Genomic DNA, 16,570 nt, shown 5'->3' on the forward strand with positions numbered 1-16,570 from the left:
TAAAATTATTTAAAAGAATAAAATATGAAAAAAAAGAAATTGGAGTAGTGTCTTTGGATGCCTCTCCTGCATCCTTTGTCCCCGCCCACCCGACACATCTACATACCCCTCTATAATGTTCTTGGTCTTGCTCCTATCCTTTCAAACTCCAGAGCCAAAAGTCCTAAACAACTTGTGTAGAGTTATACTTATTATTATACTCATTATTCTACCAACTCTCACAGGCCCTCAACTTGAGGGTTGAGGAGAAATGTTAGTACACGGTTTTTACAAGGAGAGGGAAATGGCCATTACCGTTGCCATTTCAGAATGTGTTTCCAGAAACTGCCGTTTAAACTTAGAACTGCTAGCCTTCCCTTAACTGTGTATCACAGTGTGGTATGATTGCAGCTTGAGCACACTTTTTTGAAGACTTCTATAACATCATTTGTGATGATGAGATACATCTGCTCTTCCTCATTCCCAGTTTCGGAATGAGTTTGTGAGATAATTACCAATCAGCTAGCCAGTGTTACCAATGAAACTAATTCAAGTTAGCCTACGTTTTCTCACGTACATGTTGTTGTGTGCTGACGATTTAGAACTGACTCAGAGCTGATCCTCCAGCGGGTTTTCTGAGGCTGTAAATTGCACAAGAGGAGAGTGCCCATCTTTCTCCCACAAAACAGCTGGTGGATTTGAATCGTGTGCCTTTTGGTTGGCAGCGCAGCTCCTTACTACTGTTATTGCTGTTTCTTGTCGAGTTAGAACCCAGCCAGAGCCGACCCTTCGATGTTTTTTCACAGGCACTGTAATGCGTGGGAGGGATCTGCCCGTCCTTCCACAGAGCCGCTGGAGTATTTGTATTTCTAGTTTTCGGTGGGAATGAGTGCGTTTGAGATGGCTAGGTTGGCACAGGATAGAACAGCATTTAGAGCTCTTGTACATTGGGTCGCGATGAGTCACAAGTGACTCGATGGAACATAACAACAACAACAACAGTTTTACACAGTTCTTCCACACATAATACTTTGGCAGCTTGAACCTAAGTGCTTGATAGTAATGTGTATAGATTCACCTGAGTGGAGAGTGAACATTTGGTCCTAGTCCACAGGTTTTGATTGTCTTTCCTGATGACTGCCTCTGCTAAGTGGTTTCCACCATTTCCTTCCTCAGGGTGTCCCATTCCCGCAAGTTCTCAAAGTGCAGCATTTTGGAGTATAGAGACTTTCTGCAGAGAGGTGGGGGAGCCTGTCTGTTCAACAGACCAACCAAGGTTAGTACTTGCTTCTCCAGTGTTCTGCAGTAGACGGTGCTCAGGGGCTCTGCTTTCTGAGGCCTTTGGGGGTTGTGTTCTAACTGAAAGGCAGCGTCTCTTGGATAGTTTGAATCCACCAGAGGCAGAAAACCTCCTTATGCTCAGTTAACCACATCCGAAACCCACTCAAGGGTTGGCAGGCAGTCAGCTCCAGCTCCGTGATTATGAGAGATTTGAAGTATCTTAAAAATCAGGTTCCAGGCTAGTCAGATTAATATTTATCTATAAAAGACTTTTCGTTTTGCGGAATAAATCAAGTTTGGAAGAATAGCAAACCACAGTGAGAATGTTAGGAACCTATGATTTTTTTCAGTGCTGGCCAAACCCCTGAAGTAGTCCAGGGAGTCACTCCAGGTAGCTGTGCTGCTGACCCTTTTAAAAGCTGCTCTGCTCCGGTGTTTTGAATGCACCAGAGGCCTACCAGTGTGATTTACAGCCTCAGAAGCCTAATGGTGGGTAAGCGCTGAGTTGGTTCTGACCTGACAGCAATGAGTTTAAAGTTTTTTTAAAAAGTTATTTCTTATTTTTTTCCTCTTTTAAACCTTATGCCTCACATCTCTCCTCATCCAAATAAATGTCTAATTAAAATGTTGTTGTTGTTGTTATGTGCTGTCGAGTCGCTTGCGACTCATAGCGATAGATTTTAAAAATTTCACACACTGAAATCTTAGGTCACTATAGGATAGTGAGAAATCTGGAGAACAACCACTTGGCCAACTGACTGGAAGAGATCTATATTTGTTCCCATTCCAAAGAAAGGTGACCCAACTGAGTGTGGAAACTACAGAACAGTGTCATTGATTTCACATGCAAGCAAGATTCTACTGAAGATCATCCAAAAACGATTGGAACAGCACATCAGCAGAGAACTACCGGAAGTCCAGGCTGGGTTTAGAAGGGGTCGTGGTACTAGGGATATTGTTGCTGATGTTAGATGGATCTTGGCTGAAAGCAGAGAATACCAGAAGAATGTCTATCTGTGTTTCATTGATTATGCAAAGGCATTTGACTGTGTGGATCATAACAAACTGTGGCTGACTCTGAGAAGAATGGGAATCCCAGAACATTTAATTGTGCTAATGAGAAACCTGTACTTGGATCAAGAGGCAGTAGTCAGAACAGAGCAGGGCAACACTGCATGGTTCAAAATTGGGAAAGGTGTACGCCAGGGATGCATCCTGTCTCCATACCTTTTCAACATGTATGCAGAGCAGATTATCCGAGAGGCTGGGCTCTATGAGGAGAATTGTGGCATCAGGATTGGTGGAAGATCTATTAACAATCTCCGTTATGCAGATGACACAACCCTGCTTGCTGAAACTGAGGAGGACCTCATGCACTTGCTGAGAAGGGTCAAGGACTGCAGCCTTCAGTATGGACTAAGGCTCAATGTCAAGAAGACAAAGATTCTCGCCACTGGACCAATTAGCAGCGTCAGGATGGATGACAAAGAGATTGAGAGTGTTCACAGCTTCAGTTTGCTCGGCTCCACAGTCAACACTCTTGGTACCAGCAGTCAGGAAATCAAAAAGCATATAGTGATGGGAAAGTCTGCTGTTAGGGACCTCTCAAAGGTACTCAGGAGCAACAGTGTCTCTCTGGAGACTAAGGTGCGCCTGATACAGGCCATGGTATTTGCAATTGCTTGTTATGCATCAGAGAGTTGGACAATGACTAGGAAGGACAGAAGGAGAGTGGATGCTTTTGAGCTGTGGTGCTGGAGAAGGGCACTGAATGTACCATGGACTGCCAGGAAAACAAACAGATTCATCTTGGAGAGGATTAAACCAAGCTACTCCTTGGAGGCAAGGATTCTGGGGCTTTGTCTGACGTACTTTGGACATGTTGCCAGGAGGGACGGGTCCTTGGAGAGGGACATCATGCTTGGGAGGGTGGAGGGACAGCGCAGGAGGGGAAGACCCTCTATGAGATGGATTGATTCGGTGACTGGGGTAATCGGGATGGGTGTGTCAGAGGCGGTGCGGTTGGCACAGGACAGTGCAGGGTTTAGGGCTGTTGTGCATAGGGTCGCTATGAGTCGGAAACGACTCGACGGCACATAACAACAACCTTAGCTTGCTTCCATTTTTCCGTAATGTTCTTTCACACACTCTAACCAATACTTTCATGGGTTTTTAGTGTTTAAATGTGCCTTTTCTCACAGGAAGGAACCATAGTTGATACCAGCCACTTGAGAACTGACTGGCAGTGTTTTCAGATGCCATCTACGCATGTCTGCGTTATGTGGTTGCTTTCCATGGCATGTTACCTAAATGCTGCTCCTTTGTCATAGTTCAAACCCACCATTGGCTCCAGGGAAATCTCCTCCTGTTAAGGTTTACTTCAGAAACCCAGCAGAGGGTCTCTCTGTGTTGAAACTGACTTGACAGCAGAGTTTCCTTGGCATTTCAGCAAGCTTAGTGTACCTAGTCCTACAATGTCTACAACTCAAAATTTTCTGAAAATTGGAATTCTTTTTGATAAGTTTGCAGAAAACACGTTGGCCAGTAAAACTTCTAAACTTGAAAGTGTTAATTTATCTCTCATAGTTTGAAAAATTACAAGTATATAATTGAAGTATCAATAATTTATCATAGAAATATTAATGGCTTATTGCCTTTGGGTGAGAATCAACTCATAGCTGACCCTCCCTACAAACTGTGTCACCAGAACTTCTTGTTCTGACAAGACAAGACAGAAAGGCAGGATAGTATAGAAATTCCAACATTTCATATGCAATTATCATGTTTCCTCTTAAAAACATGACTTTGTAAGTCAAATACAGTTCATGGCCTCACAAATAGTTGATAGTCTTTGCAAATTGAGAAAGCAGTGACATTATGTGCAATTAGCATTTTAAAAACTCAGTTACACATGTGGCTAACTGACAGAATAATTCTCTCCACCCCCGTAATTAAGTGCTACTACTTTAGTCAGGAGATGGTAGAGTGAGGCCTGACATCTGTGTAAACTCTCACTAAAGCTGTAGAAAAAGCAGCAGGCGTTTTAATGTGACCTTGCATCGTTAAACCAGAAGGCCTGCATTTTCACGACATTGGCCTCAATGCAGCAGAAACCTGAAAGTTTCGTGGTGTTTGAAATGGGTGCAGTAAATACTAAGGAGCTAATGTGGGCCGCTAGCACTTTTGAATTGTGGTGGCCGTGGTGATCTTACCCTGCCGTGCAGCCCACCAGCTACTTACCAGCATTGTGCCCCAGGAAATACACTGAGTCGTTTGGAATAAGATTTCTGAGATTGCCAGTGAGTAGGAAGACAATTATTCCCATAATTTGGAAACGAAATAAAAAATAGCTCTACATCTCCGATAATAAAAATTCATAAAATGGAATTACTTTTCTGATTAAGTTACATATTAAACCCCAATTCCAGACTCACTGCCATTGAGTTGATTCCAATTCAAGGCGACCTTCCACTGGGTTTCCAAGACCAAAAAAATGTCATTGGAGAAGGTTGTTGCCTGTCTTTTCTCTGAAGAGCAACTGGCGGATTTGAGCCACTCTCCTTTCAGTTTGCAACCCTCCATGTACCATACTATGCCACACTTACTATGCCATAAACTCCGTATTAGAGCTGTTTAAAAACCTATGCATTCCAGTGGCAGAGTCAATGTCTATATCTGAGAATGTGTTATATTTGTAGGCGTATGTATATATTATATAGAGCTCTGGTGACCTAGTGGGTAAGGAGTCATGATGCCAGCCCACAGGCACATGATTCTAATCCACCAGCTGCTCCAGAGTAGGCAGTCTCCTGTATGAGTTACAGCCGCTGAAAACCTGCTGGAGGGTCAGCTGTGAGTTCCAGTTCAGTGGTACATGACAAGAACATATACCTTATCCTCACATTTTCTACACTTCGGCAACCTTCCCAAGGGCTTTGTTCTTCATCTAGACTGTGACAGTGATCATCTCACAATGGAAGGAGGAAAAGCTGGCCTAAGAGTGCAGCTTAGCACTGGCTACCTCACAGGCCTGAGAGAAAGTGCTAGTCTCCTGCCAATCTGTCGTTTCTTTGCCGTTTTGTGTCTGCTGATTATAATACCACAGACGTTTGGACTGTTGGCTTAGTAACTTCTCACGCTCTCTTGAAGATTCCATCCAGCCAGTCTGGAAATCTTATTTGCTTCCTATGAATTTTTTCCTTCCTCCAAAGTAGGAGAATGAGGCCTTTCTTGGGAAGACATGGTGGTCTGCAGATCTGCCTTGGGGTGTGCACTGCTGCTGGGGAAGGAATCTCTTTTTCCTTCTCATGTTTGTAGCTTGGTTGAGATGTGCAGTCCCAGCCTTCTTTTAGGTATACTGGTTGGCAGCTATTGTTGTTGTATACCATTGTTATCAGAACCCATCCATAGCAGACCCTCCAATGGGTTTTCAGGGGCAAGAAATCACATGGGAGGAGATTGCCCATCTATCTTCTGTGGAGCAGCTAGTGGATTTGAACCACAGGCCTTGGGTTGGAAGCACAGTTCCTCACCACTAAACTATCTGAGTTGCTTACTGGTTGACTATTGTTTTGTGCCAGTGAGTCAGAACTCACCCATTGCTGACCCTCCAGTGGGTCTTCAGAGGCAGTAAATCCCACAAGAGAAAATTGTTCATTCTCTCATGGAGCAGCTGGTGGATTCAAGCTGAGAGTGTTTGGAATTGCAGTGCAGCTTCTTAGCACTAGGCTAACGGGTTGACTAGATGATGACAAATCGGAGTGTTTTACATAGACAATCAACTGCCTCAGCTATTGATCTATAATACTGTTTACATGGCGAGAAAGCTTGTAGCATTACTCTGATGGCTTGTTCTAGAAATTTGACCCTTCCATTCTTTGTGAATGGTTGAGGCTTTTTTAAATACCTAAGCATCTCTCTACACATTTATTTACCGTACTTCAGACAGTGTGCATTCACCGAGAATTTGGACTTGAGTCATCACACCTAAGTTTATTTACTTTTACTTGATTCTGTATATCACACTTGACGGTAGCTAAAGGCATGTTTTTCGTTTTGGTAATTTTTGCATCTTCCTCAGCTGCTTTGAGACAAGCCAGTAAATTAGATGCCTGTGAGTCTTATTAGCAATGCATTTAACTCCATTAGCAAATATGAAAAATGATCTATTTCTCTTGACAGCTTATCCACATTGAAAAAAAATAGCCCTAATGCCAGAGAGGTAGTCCCTGGGCTCTCTGACCAGAGAATTTCCCTAGAGATATTACCCCATTTTAAGTATGTTTTAGACCTTTTTCTGGAAATGCTATTAATAAATGAACAGCATTCCCCAAACAGATATCATTTCCAAGATGCTGTGACGATAGATCATAGAAGATGATCATTTAGTGGCTGATTTAGGACCATGTCTGTGGCCTGGGTGGTGTATTGATTTTTTTTTCTGAAAAATAAAAATGGTTTTCTTCTTCCTCTTCCTCCTCTGTTCCAGCTGTTTGAGCCAACTGAGTGTGGAAATGGCTACGTAGAACCTGGGGAGGAATGTGATTGTGGTTTCCATGTGGTAGGTATAGAAGACCTCTTGCTTTCAGCACAGTTCTTGCCCAGAACACACATGGATTAGCACTGGGGAGAGTTCCCATGCCATTATATATTGTAGTCTTACAGAACTTCTGATCCCTCCCATCTTTTCTTAATTCCAGTTCAAAATGTTAGAATTAGTCATGTCATTAGGGCTCTATCTGAGATAATGGAATAAATCCTTCTATTCATGTTGTTGTTATGTGCCATCAAGTCACCTGAAACTCATAGTGACCCTATGTACAGTAGCCCTAAACTCTGCTCTATCCCTTGCCAATCTTATTGTCTCTGACACACCTATCCCCATTACCCTAGTCACTGAATCAATCCATCTCATTGAGGGTCTTCCTCTCCTGCACTGTCCCTCCACCCTCCCAAGCATGATGGTCCCTCTCCAAGGACTGATCCAGCCTTGCAACATGTCCAAAGTATGTCAGACGGAGCTTCAGAGTCCTTGCCTCCAAGGAGCAGCCTGACTTCACCCTCTCCAGGATGAACTTGTTTGTTCTCCTAACAGTCAGTGGTATATTCAAAACCACACAGCTCAAAGGCATCAATTCTCCTCCCATCATCCCTAGTCACTGTCTAGCTTTCCTATGCATAGCAAGTAATTGCAAAGACTATGGCCTGTATCAGGCACACCTTAGTCTCCAGAATGACATTGTTGCTCTTCAGTACTTTGGAGAGGACTCTGACAGCAGACTTTCCCAATGCTATTTGTCTTTTAATTTCCTGGCTGCTGGTGCCAAGAGTGTTGACTATGGAGCCAAGCAAACTGAGGCTGTTATCAGTCTTCAATCCATAGTCCTCTTAAAATTGTTATAGTTCATAGTCCTCTCAGACAGGTTTCACCAAATAATGAAACATTCTTGCCATGCTGTGTATTATTTTTCTCTATGAAACTAAATTGGTTAGTAAGAATATTGTAGACCTATTCCTAACTTATTGGCCATTTATTTCCCCTGACATTTCACATTACAACAACAGTAAAATATCTGGTTTGCACATTAACTGTGCACACCTGAACAGCAGTGAACTCTGAAGTCTCTGACAGGGTCCCTAAGCAGTGGACCTTGTGTGTACCTAGAAAGGAAGCTCGAATGCATAGTATTTCACCGTCTAGAAGGTGAGAGAGGGCACAGTCTCCCCAAGCTGCTGGGATGCAGATGGAGTAGAGTGAGTACTGAGAGTGGGATCAGCAGGGACGCTGAGGAGAAAGTGGACCCAGGGTTCTGTTAGGCCCAAGGGCAGCAGGAACAGGCCAGTTCTTGGTCAGAAGGTGTCCTGAAACAAGGCATTTGGGAGGCTGGGGCCTGTGAAACATCACGTTATCTGACAGTAACTGTGCAGCCCCTTACGTTTCCTTGGTATTTCCTCTCAGCTGGGCACAGGTCAGGTGGAGCAGGCTGCATGAATGAAGACCAGTGATAGCCACAGCTTAAAGTCTAGATCTGGCCATCACAGCCTCTGAAGAAGCCCTGAGTTGTACATTCTCATGGAGCTGTGGGAGAAGTGGGGTCAGGGCTGCACAATGAGAACTCAGAGAAGTTTGAACAAGGGGCAAGCCGAGCAGGAGCACTCAGTAGGCAATGCACATCCCTCTGCGGTATTTAGCTGAGATTGGCTCAGGACAGGACAGGGTTCAGAGCTATTGTGTATAGGGTTGCAGGCGACTTGACAGCACATAACAACAATAACATGCTAGGTGAGTCTATCCCTTGAAAAGGGACTTCATACTTGCAAGGATGGAGGGTCAGCAAAGGGGAGGAAGACACCCAACAAAGTGGGTTGACACTAGGGACACAGCAATGGGCTCAACGTGTGTCAGAGATGATGAGAATGGCCCAGGACAGGACAGGATTCACGCTATGAGACATACTTGTCTTAGTGGCACCTAACAGCAACAACAGTAGCCTACAGACAGGGAACGCCTTGCCTCACACCAAACCACAAAGCACATTTCTGAATTGGTAAAGGAATGAGCAGAGCCACACATCCTGAAAATACAGTGAGAGGAGAAGAGGAGGGGACCCCTAGGAATGGGAAGGAGGTGGTATTTGACCCACTGTAGCTCTTGAAAACTGGGCTTCCCTGCCCTGCCCTAAGGAAGGCAGTGGACACCAACTGAGCACTTCGGATGGGATGTGGAAGAGAGAAAGGTGGTGGTGGCAGGTGTCCTCAGTACAGCACAGGTGAGGGGGTGAGTGAGGTGATGTGGTCATCTTCTGTGTTTGCTTTCCTCTGAATTTTGCATAATAACCTCTCCTTTGGAACTTTAATCGTAAGTGAGTATACAGTAGGACTGTTGCCAAGGGCAGAATATCTTCTAAGAAACTTAACCTTTGGCAGTAAAGTCCTTCCTTAGATGATCACATTTGATAAAAAATATGGCATAAAAATTATCATCATTTAAGTGATCATCTCCTACGATATTTACTTACTGTTGGATACGTTGTCTTGGTGGAATGGCGTGTAAATCATTTGTGGAGAGAAGGGTGACTCTGGACATCAGGGAAGAGTCCGTGCTGATTCGTGTGAACTGTGTCTTCCAGGAATGCTACGGACTGTGCTGTAAGAAATGCTCCCTGTCCAATGGGGCGCACTGCAGCGATGGGCCCTGCTGCAACAACACGTCCTGTCTTGTGAGTTCCGTGACTGTTTCTTTCATCATCCTCTTGTTCATGCTCTTTTTAGCCAAGTGTCTCAGCGTGGAAGCCACTGTGTACTGTTCCACAGACTTGTGGGTTGACAGTGTGTTGTCGGCCTGGCAATTCTCTGCAGTCAGTAAGGTCGCTCCAATTCTGCGAGTCACAACATTTACCTTCACTCTTATTTCCTATCGATTATCCTATCTAGATCCCCATCCTCCAAGGGCTTCTTGAGAAAATATATTCATACCACTTATTAAATAAGCATTGAGAGATGTTCTACTGACAAAAATGTGTTGAGTAGAGAGAGGGGTGATGACTCCTGTGGTCTTTTTTATAATACGATGTTTTTTAAAGTACTTTTTAAGACATCGCCCTAGTGTTTTGGATTCTGAGCATAAAAAGCTCAATGCCATTAGGGTTCTTTGAGCATAAAACCAAGCATTTATGTTTTCTTTCATTTTTGGCTTTTTAAATTCCCCATAAAGGCAGGAGTGCTAAATAAACAAGTGATACATAGCTCTGTTTATATGTGCACATATACAATTTCCAATCCAAGATAGAACAGACATTTTTGCCCCCTACTTGAAGCCTTCAAGTCAGGCTTGAAGGGTGTCAGTTTGAATCCACCCAGCAACAACACAGGTAAAAAGGCCTGGCACTCTGTTTCTGTTAAGATTACAGTTAAGAAATACTATGGAGCAATTCTCCTTGCTAATATGTGGGAGTGTCATGAGTCCAAACTGATTGGACAGCAATCCTCAATAACAAATTCACAGACCTAAGTGGTTACATATTATATGTAAAAATTACTCCCATCTACTGAGGTCTCCAGTTAATTTGTTTGTTTTTTTTTCAAATTGATTTGATTACAAAGTTTTTATACATTGTTTCACAGTATTCTTCATTCACATTGTGTTTAATACAATTATTCTCATGCATTATATTTTATAAAATTAATCACCATTGGACCATGCCCATCATTGCCTTGTCTTTTCACCCAGATCCTTCCCCCACACATAACTGCAGCCCTGTGGTTTCACCCCTACATATCCTCACCCCTCTGCTCCCTCCCCACCCCCCCTTGAGTTCCCACACGTTTTACTAGTTATCCTTCTATTTTTACAATAATGGTCTTAGCAGTTGCCCTTATTTTAAAAAGTTGTCCTTTGAAGCCTTTCTTTTCTTATCTTTGAATTCTGATGGCCTAGAGGGTAAGGAGATGTGCTGCTAACACAAAGGAAGTAGTTAGAATGAATACACCAACTTCTCAGAAGGAGAAAGGTGAAGTTTCCTTCCATAATATTTAGGGCCTCTGAAAACCAAAACCCGCTAGAGGGACTGCTATGAGTCAGTTCTGACTCGACGGCACGTAACATTAACACAACATTTCTCATCTATTAAACATCTAGTATTTCTTGTAACTGTAACACGGCATGAGTTCATGGTTTTCTTCAATAATAAAAGATGATAGAGGACATTCTAAAAGAACTTAGCTTATACTTACTTGCCTTTTTGTATCCCACCAGATGATCAAATGGCTTGCGTGGTCCCTTTAATTGTTTATGTATTCTCTACCCAGACAAAAATTCCACTCAGTTTATTATAAAAATTCATTCAAATTTTATTTTCCATATTCAGCAAAGGCAGAATTACTGTCCAAGCTGATAGATAAACTGTTAAAGTTAGATATATACATCAACCTTTAGAGAGATTTACATTTTGATGTCCTGTTATTTTGTCTTAAACTGAACCAATCTTTCTATCCACAATTGTCAGTAATTTTTTTTAAAATTTGAGATTGTGAATTTTGAATTCTGAACATTTAATGCCTTGATTGATGCATCATGTTTAGTACAGAGGCTGACATCTGGGCTTGTTTATATTCTGCAACTGTCTTGATAATTCATGAAAAGAGTTTGGTGGTGGTGATGAGGGACTATGAAGCTTACTGGTGAAAATAAACGTGCAAACCTCTTGGAATGTCAACACCTGCCTCTAACTGATGACTTTGAACTTGCAGTTTCAGCCACGTGGGTATGAATGCCGGGATGCTGTGAATGGGTGCGACATCACTGAATATTGTACTGGAGATTCCGGCCAGGTATGGCAAGCCGAGTGTCAGCTGATGCATTTTCCTTGTAAATACACCTTTTTTTTTTTTATTTAGGTTGTTTATTTTTCATTTCAATGAACATCTACAGAGATTTTGGGATTCCATTCATTCTTTGTTGCACCCTTCTCCCCGCACAAACCCCTCCCCCCTCCCCCCCCCTTCTCCCTGAAAAGCAAAAGAAAAACTCCCTCATTGGTACACAATCCCCCCACCGCACCTCCCCAAACCCCACCCCCTAGCCCCAAATATAATCCACTCTACAACCCTCATTGCATACTCCTACGATAAAAATACACCTTTTAAAGCTTTCAGTATATATTAGTACAGGCTTTGGTTCCTTCTGTTTTTCATTCTTGATTTGCTTTTGTCCTTTGATTATTTCTACCCTTTACTATGCTTCTTATTTCAGGAGCCTTGTGGGGTTTTTAAAAAATATACACTTCTATTTTCAAATTACCCTTTCACTTTGTTCTCTTTATTTCATTAGTATAAATTTTTCCTAGCATATTAAGATTGCACACACTTTTGTTCACAATTTATTTACATGCTTAGACTGAACTTGACCTGGGTAATTGGGGTAAGGAGTGCTAAACATCTCCTCCAAATACTCCTTAAGAGACAGTGGTGCTAAGAAGCTGTGCTGCAGTCAAGAAGGCGTACAGTTCAAATCCACCAGCTGCTCAGCTTCACCACAGGAGATCGATGGACAGTCTTTTCCCAGGCAAATTACTGCCTCTGAAAACCCACTGGAGGCTCAGCTATGGGGTGTTTCTGACTCAACAGTACTTAACAATGACAACAGCACTCTGATGGCTTATTAGCAGGAGCTTCCATGAGGTTCGAGTCCACCAGCTAGCTGCTCCATAGGAAAAAATGCACGATCCCCAGTCCTTCCATGCTATAACTGCCCCTGAAAACCCACTGGAGGATCAGCTGTTGGTTCTGACTTGCCAGTACACAGTGACAACAACAACAACAACAATTAAGGGAACTCTGGTAGCCTAGTGGTAAGGAGCTGCCCTGCCATCCCAAAGGCATGCTGTTTGAATCTACCAGCTTCTCCATGGGAGAAAGATGGGCAGTCTCCTCCTGTAGATTAAATTGCTTCTGAAAACCTGCTAGAGGACCAGCCATGAGTTGGTTCTCACTCCATAGAGCTCAACAGCAACAACAACAGCAGCATTGAGAAAAAGAGACTGCTGAGATCCTCTGCACCGCTGAGAAGCAGCTCCCACAGGCAACATTATGATTTGGCCTCTTTTACCTCTTCAGTAGGTTTTGGATTAATTTTCATATAGACATTTATTGATGCCTCTGAATAATTTTTAAATTCATAATTTATAACAAAATAAACAAAAAAGTTCATCCAGTTTAGAGAAATCTTTGTCATATCATGCTGAAAGACATGGGAAATATTTTTGTTTGAGCTCTGAAATATATCATCTAAATTAGTGATAAAAAACCAATTTAAAATAGGCACATTTGATTGCTGTTGCACTGTTGATGCCTCCTTCAAGCGAACAACATAAAACCAAAATCTAAAATGACTTTTGGAAGCTGACTAAAATAAAATCCAGGCAGAGTGAAATGCACCTCTATTTAGAAGACTTCACAAGATTCAGGACATGCAGTGACTTCTCTTGTTAACATCCCAATGATCAACAACTGATTTTTACTAAGCTAAACGAAAACAAAACTGATTAGATACTCTCTTTCATGTGACTATAACAGTTTACAGTAAGGATTTATTTTTGTTTTAATTCATAAAAATCCTACATACATTTCCTTCATGGAACGTCACAAAATTGAAATATGTCACAAATTAATTTTAGACCTTGATGTACCCCTTGTCTTAGCATTTCCTTTGCACTTCTGTTCATGGTGGCTTTTTTTTAGAGAAAGTAAATAATTAATATTAGTTGACTAATGAAATGATGATTGCATTTTGAGTAAAATTTGATGAAAGAGACCACAGGGTACTCTAGATTTTATAGTTGGCATGATAGTTCCAGGTTTTCTTATTGATAATTACATATTTGAATAAACACCATTAAGTTGAATAAAAAGCTTTGGTAAATGAAAACTTGCATGAGACTCCATTGTTTTTTAGAAAGATGTAGAACCAATGCATTTTATCTTGTTGTGTTCTATTGTAAGCTAATGTTTCTTAACAATCCTACTGATTTTATTATCTCTCTGTCATGAGTGTGATAAACATCTTGATGTGTGTAGAATAATTTAATTATGTTTATATTTCTATTGATTATCTGAGAAATAAAACTCTACACAGATACTCTGATGGCCTAGTGATAGGAAGTCATACAACCAACCCAAAGACAGGTGATTTGAATCCACCAGCTGCTCCATGGGAGACAGACGACCAGTCTACTCCCATGCAGTTTTCTGCCTCTTACAATCCACTGGCGGGTCAGCTATGAGTCGGTTCTGACTTGATGGTATGTAACAACAGCCTACGCTTAGGAAGGTCTGCTGGCGTAGTCGGTAGCAAGTTGCACTGCTGATCCTAAGGTGGCACTTCTCTGGTGATTTGAATGCATCAGTGGCTTTAACTTAGAGTGTTTCCTTGGAAAGCCAGCTGGAGGGTAAATGGTGGGTCAGTTATGACTTGACTGCATGACTGACTAAATCAGTATGGACTGCATAGCACCTTCAAGAAGACAAAAGTCCTCTCCACTGGACTGATAAGCAAAATTATAATAGATGGAAGCAAGATTGAAATTGCCAACTGTTTCATCTTAGTTGGATCCACAATCAACACCCTTGGTACCAACAGTCAGGAGATCAGGAGACTTACTGAATTGGGCAAGTTGGCTGTCAGGAATCTCTGAAATACTAAACAGCAGTGATGTTCATTTGAAGACTAAGATGTGCTTGATTCAGGGAATAGATAGTGAATGAAGATGACAGAAGAATAATTAATGCCTTTGACCTGTTGTGTTGGAGACGAGTACTAAATATCCCAAGGACTGCCAAAGGAACGGATATTTCTTGAAAAAAGTACAGCCAGGATGCTCCTTAGAAGCAAGGATGGCAAAGCTTTGGCTGTCATACTTTGGAAATGTTGCTAGGAGAGGCTGTTATACATGAAGAGAGATTGGAGAGATGGTAGGGTGACGTGAGAGGAAGCAGACCGTGTAGACCTTTGCAGTCAGAAGATAAAATGGGAAGGAAGCCTTTGAGCATTGTGAGCAGAGGAGTGGCATGATCTGATTGCTGTTTCTGGAGGGATCCTGTGATGGCTGTGTAGACAATAGGGAGCTAGGGAAGAATCAGGGGGATTGGTAAGAAGGCTACTTCAGTAACCCCAGTGAAAGGGAGTGGGCTCAGGACAGGGCATTAGTTCCCAGTGGAGAGATGAATGAAGTAGTCGGACCATGAACTTATTTTGATGATAGAACTGATAAGACTTGTTGACAAAGTGGAGAATATAAGAGTAATCAAGGCTAACCGCAGAGTTTTGGTCTGAAGAGTGGAAAGGATGGGACTGTCGTTTATGAACAAGATTATGACTTGTGCATTCAATGGACGTTGTGTTTCTTCTTCACTTGTCACGTCCATGGAGTTACCCCTCACCCCTTCATATTTCCTTCTAACACTGTAGAGGAATCATTGACTTCATCTTTTTTTTTCTGCTCTCAAATGTGATAAATAAAGTGTACAGAGCAAACAATTTAACTTATTCATGGTTACTTTGGGGGAAATAATAGTATGTTTTTAGAATATAAATAAACCTATACAAAGAAATAACTTTCTTACTATGAATTGTTCTGATAACAAGTTTGTGTCTGCTGAGAACAGTGATACACCATCTACATTGAGATGACAGCTGGCGCGTTGATGATTCTTTGGCAATAAGTTCGGTCTAGGAAAGACACTAGAGATGGGTGTCATGGTGTCATTGCAGCTTTGACATTTTCACTGTGCTGAACACCATCTTGCAAATTAGTTCCTAAATGTGTCCCCTCCTACCCAACAAGCTGTTTCATTTCTTTTATTGGCCACTTAAATTTCTTCTATTTTTAACTCTGTGGGCAAGTGAATTTTAATTCTTTACCCCAGACCACCTCATGGTAAACAGAGAAACACAAAAAATACCCATCATGTGGGCCTAAGCTAGTTATTTCTTTTTAGCAAGAATAGAACTCATTTAGATACCCTGCTTAAAGAGTTAACACTCGTTTTTAAAATGTTCTTGGCAATGCAATCATCATGTTTACACTTTTTGCATATTTTAAAATAGGGACATTGTTCAAGGATAGTTAATATTTAAACATTTACTAAAAGATTTTGTTTTTCAGTGCCCACCAAATCTTCATAAGCAAGATGGATATGCATGCAATCAAAATCAGGTAGGCTGAGCTAGAATTTTACATGTCATTTTAAAAGAATTTGTGTCGAAATTTATTTTCTTTTTCTTTTTTGCTAAGTGTAACTTCAAAGGGAAATTACAACTCACATTATAGTAAAATAGCAGAGCATTCTAATTCAGAGCTGCTTCTTAACAAACCAAATATTAACCATGAGATGTTTCGCCGACTGTAAATTAATTATCCAGGTGAAACCAAATGAAGAGGAAAAGATAATGACTGAAGAATTAAACAGTTTACTGATCTATGACCAGTTTCTAGTAATTTCTGTTTATCTACTAACAGAATCTGTTAGAAAAGGATTTTTTTTGATGTTTTCTTGGGGTTTATTTTAAAGTCATGTAATAGACCAACTATGTCTACAGAAAATGCAAATGATGTCATTAAAGAAAACGTTCCAAATTCTTGCTTTCCGTAAAATTTAGAATTTCACATGACTACCTTGGATGCTTGGTAGGGTGGAGGGACAGCGCAAGAGGGGAAGGCCCTCTATGAGGTGCATTGACTCAGTGACTGGGGTAATTGGGATGGGTGTATCAGAGACAGTGCGATTGGCACAGGACAGAGCAGAGTTTAGGGCT

At 41.7% G+C, this 16,570-nt stretch overlaps 1 protein-coding gene across 1 annotated transcript in view; it reads left to right on the forward strand.

The window, feature by feature from the left end:
- ADAM23 (ADAM metallopeptidase domain 23) overlaps nt 1-16,570 on the forward strand; it is a 225,903-nt gene that overhangs the window by 163,252 nt on the left and 46,081 nt on the right. The window contains exons 15-19 of the mRNA XM_006889120.1: nt 1,156-1,255; nt 6,749-6,820; nt 9,390-9,479; nt 11,509-11,589; nt 15,921-15,971. Of these exons, the coding sequence (XP_006889182.1) occupies nt 1,156-1,255; nt 6,749-6,820; nt 9,390-9,479; nt 11,509-11,589; nt 15,921-15,971 (394 nt within the window). The remainder of the gene's footprint in view (nt 1-1,155; nt 1,256-6,748; nt 6,821-9,389; nt 9,480-11,508; nt 11,590-15,920; nt 15,972-16,570) is intronic.

Source organism: Elephantulus edwardii, unplaced genomic scaffold, assembly GCF_000299155.1.
Source record: "Elephantulus edwardii isolate Elephantulus edwardi_28Jun2011 unplaced genomic scaffold, EleEdw1.0 scaffold00075, whole genome shotgun sequence".
NCBI lineage: Eukaryota > Metazoa > Chordata > Mammalia > Macroscelidea > Macroscelididae > Elephantulus > Elephantulus edwardii.